This window comes from Manis pentadactyla, chromosome 4 (assembly GCF_030020395.1).
Source record: "Manis pentadactyla isolate mManPen7 chromosome 4, mManPen7.hap1, whole genome shotgun sequence".
Classification (NCBI taxonomy): Eukaryota; Metazoa; Chordata; class Mammalia; order Pholidota; family Manidae; genus Manis; species Manis pentadactyla.
The window spans coordinates 126,739,686-126,756,351 of record NC_080022.1 but is presented as its reverse complement, the minus strand read 5'-3'; the positions used below and the strand labels follow the sequence as shown (position 1 = coordinate 126,756,351).

Genomic DNA, 16,666 nt, shown 5'->3' with positions numbered 1-16,666 from the left:
GAGATTTTTCTAGTTATGTTTCTCTTATTGATGCCTGCCTAGCTTAGTTCTACTGTTGTCAGAAAATATGCTCAATGTAATTTTATTCCTTTGAAGTTTATTGGGATTGGCTTTATGTCCCAAGATATAAACAATGTGCACTTTTTTAAATAATGCATTTTGCATGTGTTGGGTGTAGTTTTATCAATAGGTCAATTAGGTCAAACTTGTAAATCATGTTGTTTAAATTGTCTATATCCTTACTGATTTTTTTTTTGTCTGCTTATTGTGTTCATTTCTAAGAAGGGTATGTTAAAATCTCACTGTAACTATAGACATGTCAATTTCTCCTTTTATTCCTGACATATTTATATATTTTGGAATGTTGTTAGATGCACGCAAATTTAGAATAAGTGTATCTTCCTATGGACTGACCCTTTCCTTCTTATTAAATGCATTCTTTATTTCTAAAAATGGTCCTTGCTTTAAAGTTAACTTCCTATGGTTTTAGTATGGCTATTCCATACTAATTTTTTAGTCAAACCAGTCATACTAATTCTTTTAGTCAGTATCTTCATGCTATATTATCTTGGAACTTCTTATCCCACATTTTCCTATTTAAGGAAATCTGTATAGGCAGCATACAGATGGACTTCTAAAAAATATTTTTAAAAATTTAATGATTTTTTAAAAAATCAGTGTCTTCTACTTAAAATGTTTTTAGTGCATTTATATTTGATGTTATTTTATATAATAATATATTTAGGCTACTTTATACTATTTGTTTTCAAGATGTCCTACTTATTCTGTTTTCTTCCTTCTCTTATATTCTGTCAAACTAATTTATATTTAAAAAATTCTTTTTATTTTCTCCCTTTTTTTAGCATGCTGTACATTCTTTTGTAATTCACCTAATGGTTACCAAATGCATCATTTTATCCTCTTTTCTTTTATGTTAACACTTTTATCAACTGTCATACAATGTAAGGATCTTAGAAAAATTTACCTCCCTCCAATTTTTGTGCTATTGTTATTTCTTTTAATTCAGTTTATATTGAAAACCCATAATACACTAATACTTTTGTCCTAGTAAGTCTGTTTATTTAGATTTACCCACATATTACTTTTCCCATTGTCCTTTATTCCTGATGAATATTTGTTCTTCCTTTTGGAATCATTTTTATTCTGCCTGGAGAACACATTTAGTATTTAGTTTATATCTGCTAGACAAGAATCTCTAAGTTTTTATTTGACTGAAAATATATTGATTTATTATTTTCGGAAGAATTTTGGGAGGAGGTTTAGAATTCTAGGTTGGCAGCTATTTTTGCTCTACACATTGAAGGTGTTATTTAATTGTTTTCTGGTTTCCATCATTTCAGTTGATAAATAATCTCTAAGTCTTATTGTTCCTTTGATGTACACATATTTATTTTTTCACTTGCCTGATTTTGAGATTTACTCTTTGTCTTTGATTTTTCAAAACTTTCACTTTTATGCCTAAGATGACTAAGGCAGTATTTTTTTGTATTTATCCTGCTTAGTGTTTGTAGCACTTTTGAATCTAGTTCAGTGTTCAGTTTTAGAGATGATGCAGCCAGTGTGTCCTCAAATATTGCTTCTGCTTCTCTCCCTTTTTCTGGTTTTCCAGCACATTTTGAGACCTTTTCACTCTCTCCTATGTCCTTTATGCTCTTTTCTTTTTTTAAAATTTTTTCTCATTGCTGCTCAATCTGAATATCTTATGCTAATCTCTCTTCCCATCCACTAATTCTTTTTTCAGCTGTGTCTGTTCTGCTGTTAGCCCTATTTGAAATGTTCTTAGTTTCAGTTACTGTAACCTTGGGGTAATTTTTAATTTGAGACTTTGCATTTGATTAATTTTAAAAGTTCTGGTTTTCTGAAATTCTTTACCTTATCATCTAATTTCTAGTCATATTCATCATAGTTAAAGTCTGTGTCTGATTATTGCAAGACCTAGATCTCTTGTGGGTCAGTTTTTTCTTTGGTTTTGGTCCTATTTCCTGTTATTCCCAGTAATTTTTGCTTGATTGCCAGACATTGTGAGGTTTTAAATGTGCAGATAATTTGAGGGTTGAGATGGCATTATTTCCTTCATAGATTATATACTTCTGTTTCTGGCAAGCAGCTACCAGGGATTGAGAAGATTGAAGCTGAGCATGAGTTTCTGTAAGGATTGATTGATCTGTGTTCACTCATACCCCTAGTGTGTAACCCTTGGAGGTGGTCCCTTGGGGTTGTAGCTCTGACCCCTTCTTGGTAATCACTGAACTCCAGTTTTTATCCTCCCTTCTCCATGAGATGAGAAAACTCTACTCAGTGTCTTGATCTCTCACTTGTATCTGTCTTCTCAGTTTCTGAAGCTACTGCTCATGATTTGGCAAATTTCTGAAGAGAAAAAATGGTGTCAAAGTTTGGGTTCATTTTTCTTCCTCCTCTTCTCTCTGGTATCTTAGCCCCCACTGCCTTGGTTACTTTCTAATGCCTCTAAAATGATTAAGCTTTAAAATAATTTTCTTGTTTTCTGTAGTTGACCTCAGTGGGTTGGTCTGTGATCAGCTACTCTGCCATTGCCAAAAGCAGAAATCCTGATGAAGGTTCTTGCTATGTTACAGTAATTGAAGGTTTCAGTATCAACCCGTTCATTCTTTCAGCAAGCATTCGTTAAGAATCTAGCATATGTCGGGCACCATTCTAGGTACTAGTAATACAAAGATAAAAATAAATAACATCCAAATTATGTCTTTCAATTTCCCTGTCCTTTGAGACACTCACCAGGACCTGGAAGAAGGAAACCTGTGTGAATAAAAATAATTTTAGAAACTAATAGTTCTTCTGTAATAGAGACTTATACATAAAGGGTTATGTGGGGTGCATCAGAGGGAATGCTGTTGGGCAGGAAAGGTGATGTCATGCATGACTTCAACAAAAACATATCAATTGAGTTAGATCTTTAAATGTGAACATAGCAAGCAAAGCAAAAGGCATGAAGGTACAGAAAGTGTGCAGGGATATTACTGTCAGTAATGAGGAACATCCAAACGGCCACTTTTCCTCTAAGACAAGAATGAGGGCAATGAAGGCAAACAGGTATAGATGACTTTGAAGTTTCTGGATTTGTTGAGGTTGCCAAAGGGCTAATCTTGGTGGTCTCCATTTGTCAATGAAAGAGAAGGCTGAGACATTAGCTAATAGCAACAGAGGAAGGTGACAGAAAAATTCAAAAAGAATAGCAAATACCTGGAACAACCCCTGTGTTATATAGGAAGGAGAACCTACTAGAGATGAATAAATAGATTGCTGACCTGCAAAAGTTAACTATATTCATTTCCTCACTTGGTCATCAATTTTTCATAAGGGATTGTCACCAGGACTCATTTTCAAAGTGACACTCGTAGAATTGGAATACAGCAGAGAAGGCACCTTTCCCCCCATTATTGTGGTGATTCAGAATGTAGTGGTTAAAATTCCAGATTCTCACTTCAGGCACACCTGGTTTCAAAACCTTGTGGTTTTGAACTAAAGCCTTTTACTGCATGCCCTGGGCATGCTTCCTGTCTTTCTGAATCCCAATCTCCACATTATACAAAATGGATATAATAAAAATTACTCTGTAGGGTCATCACGATGGGTAAGTGAACTTTGTCTGGCAAAACATCTAGTCCAGGACCTGTCACATAACTGGCTTCAATAAATTATAACTGTTGCAGTTTTAAATTGTTGTTCATGGTTTTGTTTGTTTTGTTTGTTTGTCTATTCTCCTTAAAGGGCATTCTCTTTTCCTCAGTGGAATGTGTAAAATCCACACAGGACCTAGTAAAGCTCTATGTGCATGAATCAAATCGAGTTTATCGGGATAAGATGGTGGAAGAGAAGGACTTTAATCTTTTTGATAAAATCCAGACAGAAGTGGTCAAGAAAATTTTTGATGTGAGTATTGCCTTGCGAATTTTTCTTTACAGTTGATCATGTAACTGTGCAGCTGATCCCCCAAATGATAACATTTAGCTCATAAATGGGGAAAAAAATCAGAGATTGGATAAGGAAAGAAAATCTTTCATTACTTTGCCAAGATGAACTATGTTGAGGCAAAAAGAGACCCAAGTTAATCGTGGAATTTCAGCGGTAGGAAGAGATCTTCAGATCCAAGTACTCATCCTCTACTAATTCCTCTGAGCAGCATTTCCCAGGATGGTCGTCCCAGTTGACATGCCAGCCTCCCTGGAGATGCACAGCCTTTCCCAGAGCAGCCATTTTGGAACTGCTAATGACTGAACATATGGACGAATGATCTAAAGTGTATTTCCCTGTCAGTCCATCCTAGGTCTACATGACAAGCCTTCAGATATTTTAAGACCATTTATCTTCTCTTTCCTGGGTCTCCTCTCCTCCAGGCCAAATAGCGTCTGTTCTCTTAGCCACTTCTGATGTGGCTTGTTTACCAGCCTGGAGAAATTTGACATCATCTTGATTAGTCTCCTCTCTGTTCTCCTTTCTGAAATCACAGCGCCCAACTTTCATAACACAACCCAGTTGGAGTCTGACTGAAAAAGCAGGGATCATCATTCCTCTCTTCTTATATACTGCAGCTTTGTTATACTGCTTCCCAAAATGTGTCCTGCTGGAGACTTGTACTATGATGTACTCATTGGAAAGAAGGTATCTGTAATGAAATAAATTGAGAAAAATACTTCATATTATATCCCTTTCTTGGAAATCCACAGTGCAGTCAGCACAGTAAAGCCCTGAAAATCTTGAATAACCCTGATTCATTTATCATTTCCCACATGTATTGGGCCCTAAAATTCTTTTCCCTTCATAAAACCTATTAATAGTTTGCAGAATGAATGGTCCATAGAATATGCCTTGGGAAGCACTGATACATTAACACAGCCTAAGATCATATTTATATTTCTTAATGTCAAAATTACCCCACAACTAACACAGAGCCTTCTGTTGAGAAAAGCCCCATATTTTTCACACATACTGCTTGACTGCCCCCTCTTGAATTTAGAAATAATCAAATCTTGTATTTAAATGTACCACATTGCACCTATGCTCACCTTGCTAGATTTAGCTCCATATTTTTCCCTGGGAAGATCCTGGGTCTACCTCTGAGAATATTACAGTCCATCCAACCTATATGACAGCCTTTTGAATGTTTTGACAGCATATCAAGTAGTTTATCTCTGTCTGCCCTTTGCTAATCCAAACAGCCTGAATTCCTCCACTTTCCCATCCTTTTTATATGGCCTGATGTTAAGTACTGCCACATCTTAAATGCCCTTCTTTGAGCATGGTAGAATTTGCCAGTTTATGTATCCATTGTTAGCTCTGCAAAAGAGCTTTGAGTATCTTCTGGTCTGAGCTAGTTCTTTGAAGAAACAACACTCAGTCTTTGAAACAGAAGTCCTTATGTGGGTCTGTATGCTAAGGGCACATCCTTTTGATCACAGACCCAGATATAATTAATACTGGCATTACCTTTCCACAACATTTCAAATGCCAGCCTCAAGCACTTTTGGCTACACCAAATCTTGGTATTGGTGTTAAAGAAAAGTTGCCATATTTCCACAAACGAGGTGATACCATCCTGTTTCTGCCATAAAAGCTTGAAATTCTTTAATTCATGGCCCTTGTGCAATTAAAAAGTTTTTGATTCACTATGTGGCTGGGTTTCTCTCCCTTTTACACAGCCTGGTTCTGGTCATAAAATCAGAGGTCTATTGTTTTGTTTATCAAAGAGTCTTCGCAGACCAAGGCTTTCAGGCCTGCCCTTCAGTGGCCCCTCTGCTGGATCGTTGATGTAAAATGCCTGCCATCAGGACTGATTCCCGGGATATTAGCCCATTTTCAAACTGGACAAATGTATTCCCACATCACTTTCCTACATGTTTTTTTACTGCCAAGAATGCTCCCCTGCATTGCATTAAATCTTCTCCAAATGTCTGGATACTTATCGTTACTGTCTGGTAAAGCCAGAATAGTTTAAGGGTTTTCTGTGGTCCTGAAACCACTTTCATGTACATAACTGTTTGATAATTCAACTCTTTCCACTTCTTTCTTCTTCCAACAAGACAGCAGCCCTGGCTTCTCTGTAGATGTCAGTGTATCCTCACTTTCCCTCCATTAGGTTTGGTGCATCTTGTATCTTGGGCTTCTAGGGTGAACCCTACAGTGGCTTGTGCCCAGGATCACGGCCCTGCTGGTGAATAGCATGCTGATTACATCTCCCCGGGTGGCTCTCCCAGTCTTAGACTTTGGAGAAGAGAATGGCAGGTGGAGGCAATTGCTTGAACTGATTCCTACTTATGCATTAGAAAACCTGTTCTTTCTCCCACTTAATTCCTCTACATCCTTTCTTTTGAAGTAGCAGGCATTTGGGTTTTGATAAGTGATTCCTTTCTGAATTAAAAATTTTTTAAGTTACCTCTTCAAAACTTAGAGGGTAGATTGGTGGAGATGTTAACTCCCTGTCTTTAAGTTAATTGAGTTGTACTGGGTATTTATTAAACCTGGTGAGGTTTATCCTGTGAGCAAGAACTGACACACAATCCCAGATCTTTGGGAAAGTTTTTATAGTAGGGGGTTCTATTATAAATGTTTTATGAGATTATCAATGTCCCCATTAAACAAACCAGTCACCTAAGAATGGCTCGTGGTGCATTTTTCAGAAGCCAAGCTCTCTGAGCTGAGCCTATGAAGTTGGGGTTGGCAGCCTATAGTGTGCAATCTCACAGGAAGCAGGAAAGGGTGTTTTACAACACTGCTCTGGATTGGAGAGCAAGACCTGTTGGATTGGATGTGGGGACATGAGGCCACTGGACCATGGACTCCTTCACCCAGCACTGCTGAGGTCCCCTGCTTAGGGACATCCATCCACGTGTCCCCATCCACTCCTCTGCTGAGACCCCGGGCTCTTACTGTACATGTAGGAAAGGCACTCCCACCTTCCATTTCACATCCTCAGCCTGCAAGGAATGGCAGACATCATCCGTGACTTCATGGGGCTTGGAAACGAGTAGAGCTTCCACCCTAGAAGGAATTCTCAAGAAAACGAAGCGTTCAAAGCAGCAGCAACACTCAGCTTTCGGGGAGTGTTCAGAGAGGAAAACTGAATGAGGTGTGTCTGCTCTGTGGGGACCAGAACCGAGAGTAAGAAGGGTGCTTGTGTCTCTTCTCCAGGGTATGGAAGGGACTGTGGAGCAGACACAAAGCCGGGACGTGTATTGTCATTTTGCAAATGGCACTGGCGAGCCCAAGTACCTGCCGGTACAGTCGTGGGAACTTTTGACTCAGACTTTGGTGGAAGCCCTGGAGAACCACAATGAAGTCCACGCAGTGATGGACCTGGTGCTCTTTGAGGATGCCATGCGCCACGTGTAAGTGTGCTTCTCTCCTGCCTTCCCTCAGCTGCCTCCTCTTCCCAGTGTGGGGCCTCGTTTGGGCATTAGAGGCCACTCTGATAAAACCAGGAAAGCCGCAATGACTCCTGCCATGAAGGTCAAGGTGGCTGCTGGTCAGAGCAGCAGCTGCGGCTTTGGTCCCCCGCCCTTGTGGGCAGCATGGTGCTGAAGTCAGGCACAACTGGGTTTATGTCCTTGTCTGCCGTTGACAGTCCCCAGGCATGATTACAGTGACACTAAAGAAAATTTGAAAATCATAAAAGAGGCACAAGAACAGCTCAGAACTTGCATCCCCACCCCCTACTAGTCTAAGAGCCAATTTTAATGAAATTGAAGGTTTCTGCTTAAGTGCTCACATATTTCAAAAAATCAAATATCCTTTTAGGTGTCACTGCTGTCAAATGAATCACTCACAGTAATCACCAAGCCTCCCAGATAATTTATTCTCATACCAATGCTATCCCTGTACTGCTCTTTACATCCCCCAGTCTGGGTCATATTTACCATCCCTCCCTGCCTTCCAAAATCTTTCCACCCTGTCCCCCACCCCCGGCACTCACTCTTTAGCAGCAAAATCTACTTGAACTTGTCTGAACTTTCTATCTCTGAGGCATTCTAAGTGAAACTGATGACCTCTGAGTTGAGGAAACTGCTTTTTCTTCCCCATTCTATGTACCCCAGGGTCTAGAGAGAGGGACACCCTCCTCCCCAACCCCACGCCAATGGCATGTTTAAACCATTTCCCCTTTTATTCTCTGCAAAGCCCAGTTCTTTTGAAGCTCATTAACTGGACTCTCATTCTCATTATTCCTCTTGTTAACTGTCATCCACTGACAGCCCGTTACTCCCTGTCATCTGCAAACTGCCCCAGAGGTTGGAACGTCTTCTTCCTTCCACCTGCCTTTCTACATTCCTGCCTTTGTCTGTCACCTCGTCTTCCTGTTCCCTGGCCTTCTTAGCTCCAGTGATCCTTTCTTCCACCCCGTCTCAGCTACCCCCTCATGGGCTCCTACCCAGAACTTCTATCATCAATAATGAGCCCACTGCCACATCTCATCTTCAGACATCTCACTGTCTGGCTTGTACCTCCTACCCATCCACTCATCTGCTCTAGTTTCCATTCTAGCTACTCTATTTTTCCCATTTTATTAAGGTATAATTGACATATAGCATTGTATAAGTTCAAGGTGTTCAACATAATGTACATGTATATTGCAAAATTATTACCATGATAAAATCAGTTAACATCCATCACCTCACAGTTACAATTTTTTCCTTGTGATGAGAATTTTTAAGATCCACTGTTAGTGACTTTCAAATACACTCTACAGCATTGTTAACTATTCCCCGTGCTATACATGACCTCCCCAGCACTTACATATCTTATACTGGAAGTTTGTACCTTTCGACCTCCTTCCCCTAATCCCCCCACTCCCCATCTCTGGCAACCACAAATCTGTTCTCTGTTCCTGTGAGTTTGTTATCTTTAGATTCCACATAGGATTTGTCTTTCTCTCCCTGACATACTCCACTTAGCATGATGCCTTCAATGTCCATTCATGTGGTTGCAAATAAAAATATTCCAGCTATTCTTTTCTGTTGGTTGCTTGGTACAGGTATATTCATAGCTACTTTATTCAAAATAGTCAACACTGACTCAGCCCAGGTGTCCATCAACAGAACAAAGTATTTTAATGAAATAACACTCAGCAATTTAAAGTAACAATGTGATTTATACAAAAATATACTAAGCCATAGAAGTCTTATGCAAAAAGGACACACTGTGTGATTCTAGTCAGATGAAATTGAGGACAGGCAAAACTAGGGAGCAAAATTCAGAACAGTGTGGGTGGGGAATGACTGGGAAGGAAACTGAGGGAACTTCCTGAGGGGATAGTGTTCTCTGTCTAGATAGGGGTTCAGGCTATGCAAGCACATACATGTGTCAAAACTCAGAACTGGCACATTTGAGGTTTGTGCATTTCATTATATATAACTGTCTCTTCAATAAAAGAACAGGAAGTCAGTGCTGAAGTCTAGTTAATGATGTGCATGCTGAAATGTTTAGAGATGAAGAATACTGAGGTCTGCAATAAGTGCATCAAAAATAAGACAGACTGATGAACGAAGAGTGCGATGGATATTCCATCTATTCTTTTTTTTTTTTTTAAGAAGTTCACACTTCATTTAATAATGGCCACTTAAAAGTGGCCACTGAAGGCTTTTTTTTTTTTAGATAATTATTTTTTATTGAAGGGTAGTTGACGCACAGTATTACATTACATTAGTTTCAAGTGTACAACACAGTGATAAAACATTTATATACATAATTCTAGGTTCCAGCTATCACTCTACCAAGCTGTTACAATATCTTGACTATATTCCTTATGCTATACATTACATCCCAGTTACTTATTTATTTTACCATTGGAAGTCTGTCCTTTTTTTTGTTTTGTTTTGTTTTTGTGAGGGCATCTCTCATATTTATTGATCAAATGGTTGTTAACGACAATAAAATTCTGTATAGGGGAGTCAATGCTCAATGCACAATCATTAATCCACCCCAAGCCTAATTTTCGTCAGTCTCCAATCTTCTGAGGCATAACAAACAAGTTCTTACATGGAGAACAAATTCTTACATAATGAATAAGTTACATAGTGAACAGTACAAGGGCAGTCATCACAGAAACTTTCGGTTTTGCTCATGCATTATGAACTATAAACAGTCAGTTCAAATATGAATACTCATTTGGTTTTTATACTTGATTTATATGTGGATACCACATTTCTCTATTATTATTTTTAATAAAATGCTGAAGTGGTAGGTAGATACAAGATAAAGGTAGAAAACATAGTTTAGTGTTGTAAGAGAGCAAATGTAGATGATCAGGTGTGTGCCTGTAGACTATGTGTTAATCCAAGCTAGACAAGGGCAATAAAACATCCACGTATGCAGAAGATTTCTCTCAGAACAGGGGGGTGAGGTTCTAAGCCTCACCTCTGTTGATCCCCAATTTCTCACCTGATGGCCCCCCTGCGACTGTGCCTGTCTTAGGTTGTTCCTCCCTTGAGGAATCTTACCCGTCTCTGGCTAACCAGTCATCTTCCGGGGCCATACAGGGAAATGTGAAGTTGGTAAGTGAGAGAGAAGCCTTATTGTTTGAAATGGTTAGCTTTTTATTTCTTTGCATATTTATGCCCTGTAGCTTCTATGCCCAGCATTTGTCTTGAGGTATCTTTACCACTTGGAAGAATTATGATACTCGGTAAATTTGATATGAGGCACGAATTCTATTTAAGGGTTGTAATTAGGAAGGAAGAAGAAAGCTATAGAAGTAGCAGGCAGAAGAAAACATGGGAAGATTGATTATTTCTTTGACATATCTTCTTGTAGAGTAACTTCAGCATGTATAGGTTTTAAGCTACTACTTAAATTGCGCACACACATTAACATAATAGGAGTATAGTTACATAACCAAAGCATACCTGTAAGTACCAGCCATCTGCAGTGAAACCAAGAAAACCAGTTAGGCACCTTAGGCATTTGTGAAAACTTATCTATGATATGGTGGATATTGTCCAACTGAACTTGAACAGTCTGAGAGAAATCAGACAAATTAAAACAACCCATTCCTGGGGAATGTTCACATGCCATGTGTTCTTTTAACAGTAAATAGTCTGTAGTTGTAAGATTTTGGAGCGCTACAATTTGCACTTCTCCTAATTCTTGGTTGAGTTCCAACAGTATAGATCCAGTCAAATTTGTTGTTTTACTGCATGCACAGGCCAGCTTAGATATCTCCTTCTTCATTCCCATGGCAAGTCCAGGAACTGGTGGGATGAGTGCATCTACAGCTGTAGCAGTGCGTGGATCTTTGTTGGGGATTTTTGATGATCATCTTCTGGCATGAGTCTTCCAGAGAGTGCTGATGTTGGAAGTTCTCTTTCATATCGTATCTTAGTTCATTTTGGGGGTAGCCCAATTAGGCTTTGATCTTCTGTAATATTCCATCTATTCTTAAACTTCAAGACTTCATTTCTGGAGGCAGCTACTTTCTCAAACTGCCTACCATGTCTTTACTTTCCTCAGTCACCATAGACCCATCATCCTGATTCAAGCTTCCCTAACTTTCCTGTCATTGCATCCATATGGCAAAATCCCGCTCTAATGAAACCCCACTGTCTTCACATCCCATACCTTCCCCGGAGCACCTGACGATTACTGAAGAAACACCATCATCGTGTTGACTGGAGGTGCTTCAGATTTGCAGCCACAAATATCAAACGGGCTGTCAACTTTGCTGGAAACCCTCCTCCACTACCCTGGGAAGTTTGCTCTCTTTCCCTCCCTGTGATGACTGCATGACACATTTTTCTTCTCAAGTGTCTAACACTCCTCCCCCTCTCTTCATTCCTGGCTAATGAGCACATCTCCTATTTCACTGAGATAGTGAAAGCAACCAGAAGTGAGTTCTGTCATCTCCCTGCTATCAAATCTAACAGCCTATCTGCATCCCACCTGCAAAGTTGCTACCAAAGGCCAATCCCTCCACATGTGCACCAGATCCCATCTCTTTCCCCTTATCCATGACTTTGCTCCTTCCTGCACTTACCCCTTCTCTCTCCCCCTCTTTCCTATTTTCTTTTCCCTCCTCTTCCCTCTTACTCCACCATCATTAATTCATTGGCTTTTGGATCTTATCCATCAATATATAAACATATTGTGTTATCATTTACCAAAAAAACAACAAATCTATTCCTGGACTCTTAGAGCCTTTCTATCTCCTACCCCCATTTCTCTGCTTCTGTTCACAACAGAACTCATCAAAAGGGTTCTATACCTGTTATACTTTCTCACTTCTCATTGGTCCATTTCTTACCACTTGAATAAAAGAGCTCTCATCAAAGTCACAACAGTTCCAGCTCTTGCTAAAGTCAGTTGTCAGTTCTGGGTCCTTGCCATGTGTTACTTCACCGCCCTGCTGCATTTGTCATGATTAATTCCTTTATTTGCCTACCTCCATTCATCTATCCATCCACCCAACACATACCTGCTCAGTGCATGGTGTTAGTGTGAGCGTGGGCATCTCTGTGTTACTCACTTCTGGAGCCGCAATACCCAGGACAGTGTCTGGAACATAGCAGGTCCTCAATGTAAATTGTTAGCATGTCATATATGGGACAAATGATGGAGAGAAAAACAAAGAGAAAAGGGGGAGTGATTGCAAGTTTAAAAAGGGTGGTCCTGGAGGCCTCCCTGGGACGGCAGCATTTAATAGGACATGTAAGAGCTGCACTTACCATAGAATCATCATGGGCCTGTAGCATCATGCTTTGCATACACTGATTCATTCAGTCCCCACAGAAAAAGTGAAGAAAGCAAGGTCTGCTATTCTCCCTGTATCATAAATGAGGATACTGATGCCCAGAGAGAGGAGGGAAGTTGCCTAATGTTACACACCCCAGACACAGGCAAGCCAAAGCTCACGCTCAGGCACGCGACCATCACCCTATGACGCTCCCCATATGCTTTCCTGTCCCCACCTGATCCAGTGTAAGCTCCTGAGCACACAGACTAACTGGCTCATGCTGAGTCCCCAGTGCCCTGGAGACTGTCTGCTGCATCACAGGTGGTCAGGAATAAGGCTTCTAGGATGTCTGTTCACTCACCTTGTGAAACTTCTGTACAGAAGTATTTTCCCTCCTCTCCAAGAGCTACCAGAGCCTGTGTCATCGTCCTGGAGTTGAGACAAATCTTCGTCCTTTAAGCGTAAATTTAATTTGGGAGACTAGCAAGTGATTCAGTCAATGCGCCTTCCAACATGGGTGATCTAACTGACTAACACTGTTTCAGGAAAAAATAAGGCTATGAAAACTGACTTTTCTCCCAAGGCTGCTAAACAGACTCTCAAGATAGTTTCCCAGGAAAAGTCTTAATAATGAACTCCCTTGAGGAAGCAATTCTGAAGAATAAAGTGTATTTGGATATATAACGTCCTGCAGGTTTGTTTAGAAATATCAGCGTCCCATGACTTCATCCCTGCTACCCCTCCCTCCCCTCCCTGGCGCTCCTCGGCCCTCTTGGCTGCTTCAGCCAGCCAGATAGAGCAGAAGCGGGGCCCCAAACGACACAGGTCACAGCTGCAGGGAGCGCCCACGGCCTCGCAATACTGCACACGGGGCCCAAAGCACAGGCGCCGGACTCAGTCCAGGAAGGTCCTGACTTCTTACACCCGAGCGCCCGCCGGCGCGGCGGGGACAGAGTGCGCACGCGCTGTCTCAGGACCGACCCACCTGGGCTGGCCAAGGAGCTGTGGTTACAGGTGCAATGAGGCGTAACCTCACCTTGATTTTTTTATCCGCCTGTATCTTCTCACCTCTTGAGTGCTTAACATTTTCTTTCGTTTGATTCCCCTACACCTTTCCCAAGCTTTGCTGCTGTCTCTTTCCACTGCTCTCGTGCTTAACCCGTAATGGAGCCCTGTGTGGTGGTTAGGGGCACAGGTTCTGCAGATAGAGTCAGACCCAGGTGCAGATCCTGGTTCTGCCACTAATTGGCTGTGGTGCTTTGCAAAGGACACAACTTCCCCAAGCGTCAGTCTCCTTCTCTGAAAAATGAGCATGATAAGAATGCCTACATCGCAGGTCATTGCTGTCTGTGCCAAGTGCTTTGCACTTAAAGAGCTGCCCAGAAATGTTAGACTTTTTTTTTGAGTGGTTTTCTTTTCTCAGTGGTACCATTTGCCCTCCTATTCCTTCACCATTTCAGCAGAGTCTTGTACTGCTTTTTCTTTCAGCTTTACCCTGGATATTTTCCCCGGCTTTTGGCATAATCTTACTCTACATTTTTCCTTGTTTATTCACTCCCACGTGTATTTTTTCAGCCTCCTCTCTTTTTCTTTTAGAATCACTTCTAAATCATTAACAAAAAAGGAACTTCTGATGTACTCTCATGCCCCCTTTTTTTGTGTGTATCTTATCAGTTCTCAAGGGTGTGTGTGGGGGGGGGGGTCTCCAGTGAGCCAGCTTCCCCCAGCTGTGCTGTGGCGCATCTTCAGCTTTTGTTTTTAATCGCCCAGAAATTCAGTAATGGGCTTAACTTAGACTGCCTTGGTTTTCTGGCCCAGGAGCCCTTTAGAATATTGATCTTCCTTTAAAATTTTGTAATTTAAATGCAGAGTCCTTTGCGCTCATCAGAGGTTGTTGATGAATCCGCAGCCAGAGCCCAGGGCTGACAATTGCAGACTTCTTTGGAAACTTCATCACTAATGATGCATTTCCCTCTTAGATACCGAATAGCACAGCCCATGCTAAGCTGAGTTCAGGCCCTCCTGAACAGAGCTGGGTGCTGCAAGCCCCCGTCCCCCTCCTCCTGCTCCTTGCTTGCCTCTCTCTTCCATTAACTCATTCCCGCCCCCTCCTTTTTTGAATTAGAGGAGAGGGTTTGTATATCTTGCCACCATTGTTTCTCCTTTTATCATTTAGTCAGGCACCATCTAATGTAGCCCCAAAGCAGGTGGTTCCTTGCACCTAGAGTAATGAATGATTCCATTCATCACCCCAAAGGTGATGCTGAGTATAAAGTATATGTAATTCTGCTTAAATTTAACAAAAATGTATCGAACACCTTTAATATGCTAGCACCCTAGAGAATATGAGTACACTCTTTGGATGTCTAGAAACTATGGTTTAATAAGGGGGCAAGAGAAGTGTAAATCTATTTGATGTAAGATGAAGTATCACAGATAATTATAAGCTGAAAAAAGAAATGCATGAAAGAACTAAATGTAGGTCAATAACTCCTGAATATGTAGAGACTTAAGTTTTAACTACATAGATTTAGTGATATACAAGTTTAGGTCTCCAAAGCTAAAATTTTCTGTAATCTAAAAATACATGGAAACTAACAGGTAAAAGTGACAAATTGGGGGGATAAGTTAAAATATACATAGAGGGGTCATCTCACCAATCTACAAGAACACTTCAATGAGAAGCGACAATGGATATGAACAGAAAATTTACGAAAGAAAAGATACATAACAATTCATAAGAAAAATGCCCAATTCCCTAGAAATCAAAGAAATAAAAAACAACAACGTGTTCAACCATCAAATTGGCACCAATTAAAAAAAATAACACCCAGTGTCAACAAGGGTGGGGGCCATACTCTCCTGCATGCTGGTGATGGGAGTTGTTGACTCATACGTACTTCTGCTAGGGATTTCTTTCAAATACCAAGTTCTTTCCATGAGAGAGCTGAAAGAATGAGGATCCACATTTAATTTACTGATGCTAATTACGACCAAGTTATCAGTATGTGAAAGAAATTTTCAGTAAGAAGAAACTTCAAACCACAGAAGCTCAACATGAGCCCTTTAATATCATACATACTCCCGTTTGGTTGACATGTCAAAGTTCCCAGGCCAAGACTTCCCCCCCAGCCCTTCCTCCAAACTGGAGTTAGCTAGACCTTAAGCTGCTCCATCCTTAGTTAATTACCATTGCTTAATTTGAACATGGTATTTTTCATTATAATATCATTAACACCAGACAGGAACACAGGGTTATAGCCCATGCAATTCAGCATCAGATGTAGCCTCTACACTTCTTGGTTGGGCTTTACCTGAGTTCTTGTTCTGCATAACTCTTTTGTTCCAAAGATCACCAACCCCTGTTGACTCTTCTTCCTTACCCTTTTCTCCAGTGGCTTGATTGCTGTGTTATGTTTCCCCAAATTCACTGACTTAACACGGTCTAATTCAACTAACATAATCTAACATATTCTCATCCTGCAGTATAATAGATTCACATTTTGATCTACCCTACTTAAGATCTAAATTGGTGACACCATTCCAGGGGGATGCTTTTCAGCATGTATCAGAAGCTGTGAAAACTGCTCTACTGTCTGACTTGGCAGTTTTACTCCTAGGAACTTATGCCATGGGCATAATTACAGATACAAATTAAAAATGCTTCTATCACATTGTTTGTAACTGGAAAATGTTGGCAACAACCTAAATATCCAACAGCAGGCTACTGAAGTTAAGGAACTTACTCTCTGCAATGGAATATCAGTCTACCATTAGTAGCATGGTATAGCAGATCACTCAGTGACATAGTGAAATAATAATAGATCGTTAAATGAGAAAAGGGTTCTGAGACATGATGTTCAATATACACTGTGAGCCCAATTTTGAAAATACAGAATAGAAATATACTGAGTTTTCAGGTGTAATAAATGAATATACACATAAATGTAC

At 40.4% G+C, this 16,666-nt stretch overlaps 1 protein-coding gene across 18 annotated transcripts in view; it reads left to right on the top strand.

Moving 5' to 3' along the window:
* DNAH9 (dynein axonemal heavy chain 9) overlaps window positions 1–16,666 on the top strand; it is a 352,680-nt gene that overhangs the window by 186,143 nt on the left and 149,871 nt on the right. For 17 of the 18 annotated variants that reach the window (XR_008997155.1, XM_057500838.1, XM_057500837.1 and 14 more), the window contains 2 exons: window positions 3,769–3,930; window positions 7,186–7,382. Coding sequence is in view for 16 of the 18 variants with exons in the window: in XM_057500838.1 (XP_057356821.1) it covers window positions 3,769–3,930; window positions 7,186–7,382 (359 nt within the window). In the remaining 2 variants the exon portion in view is untranslated. Of the gene's footprint in view, window positions 1–3,768; window positions 3,931–7,185; window positions 7,383–16,666 lie in introns of those variants that run through there. The other variant, XM_057500852.1, reaches the window with a different exon arrangement.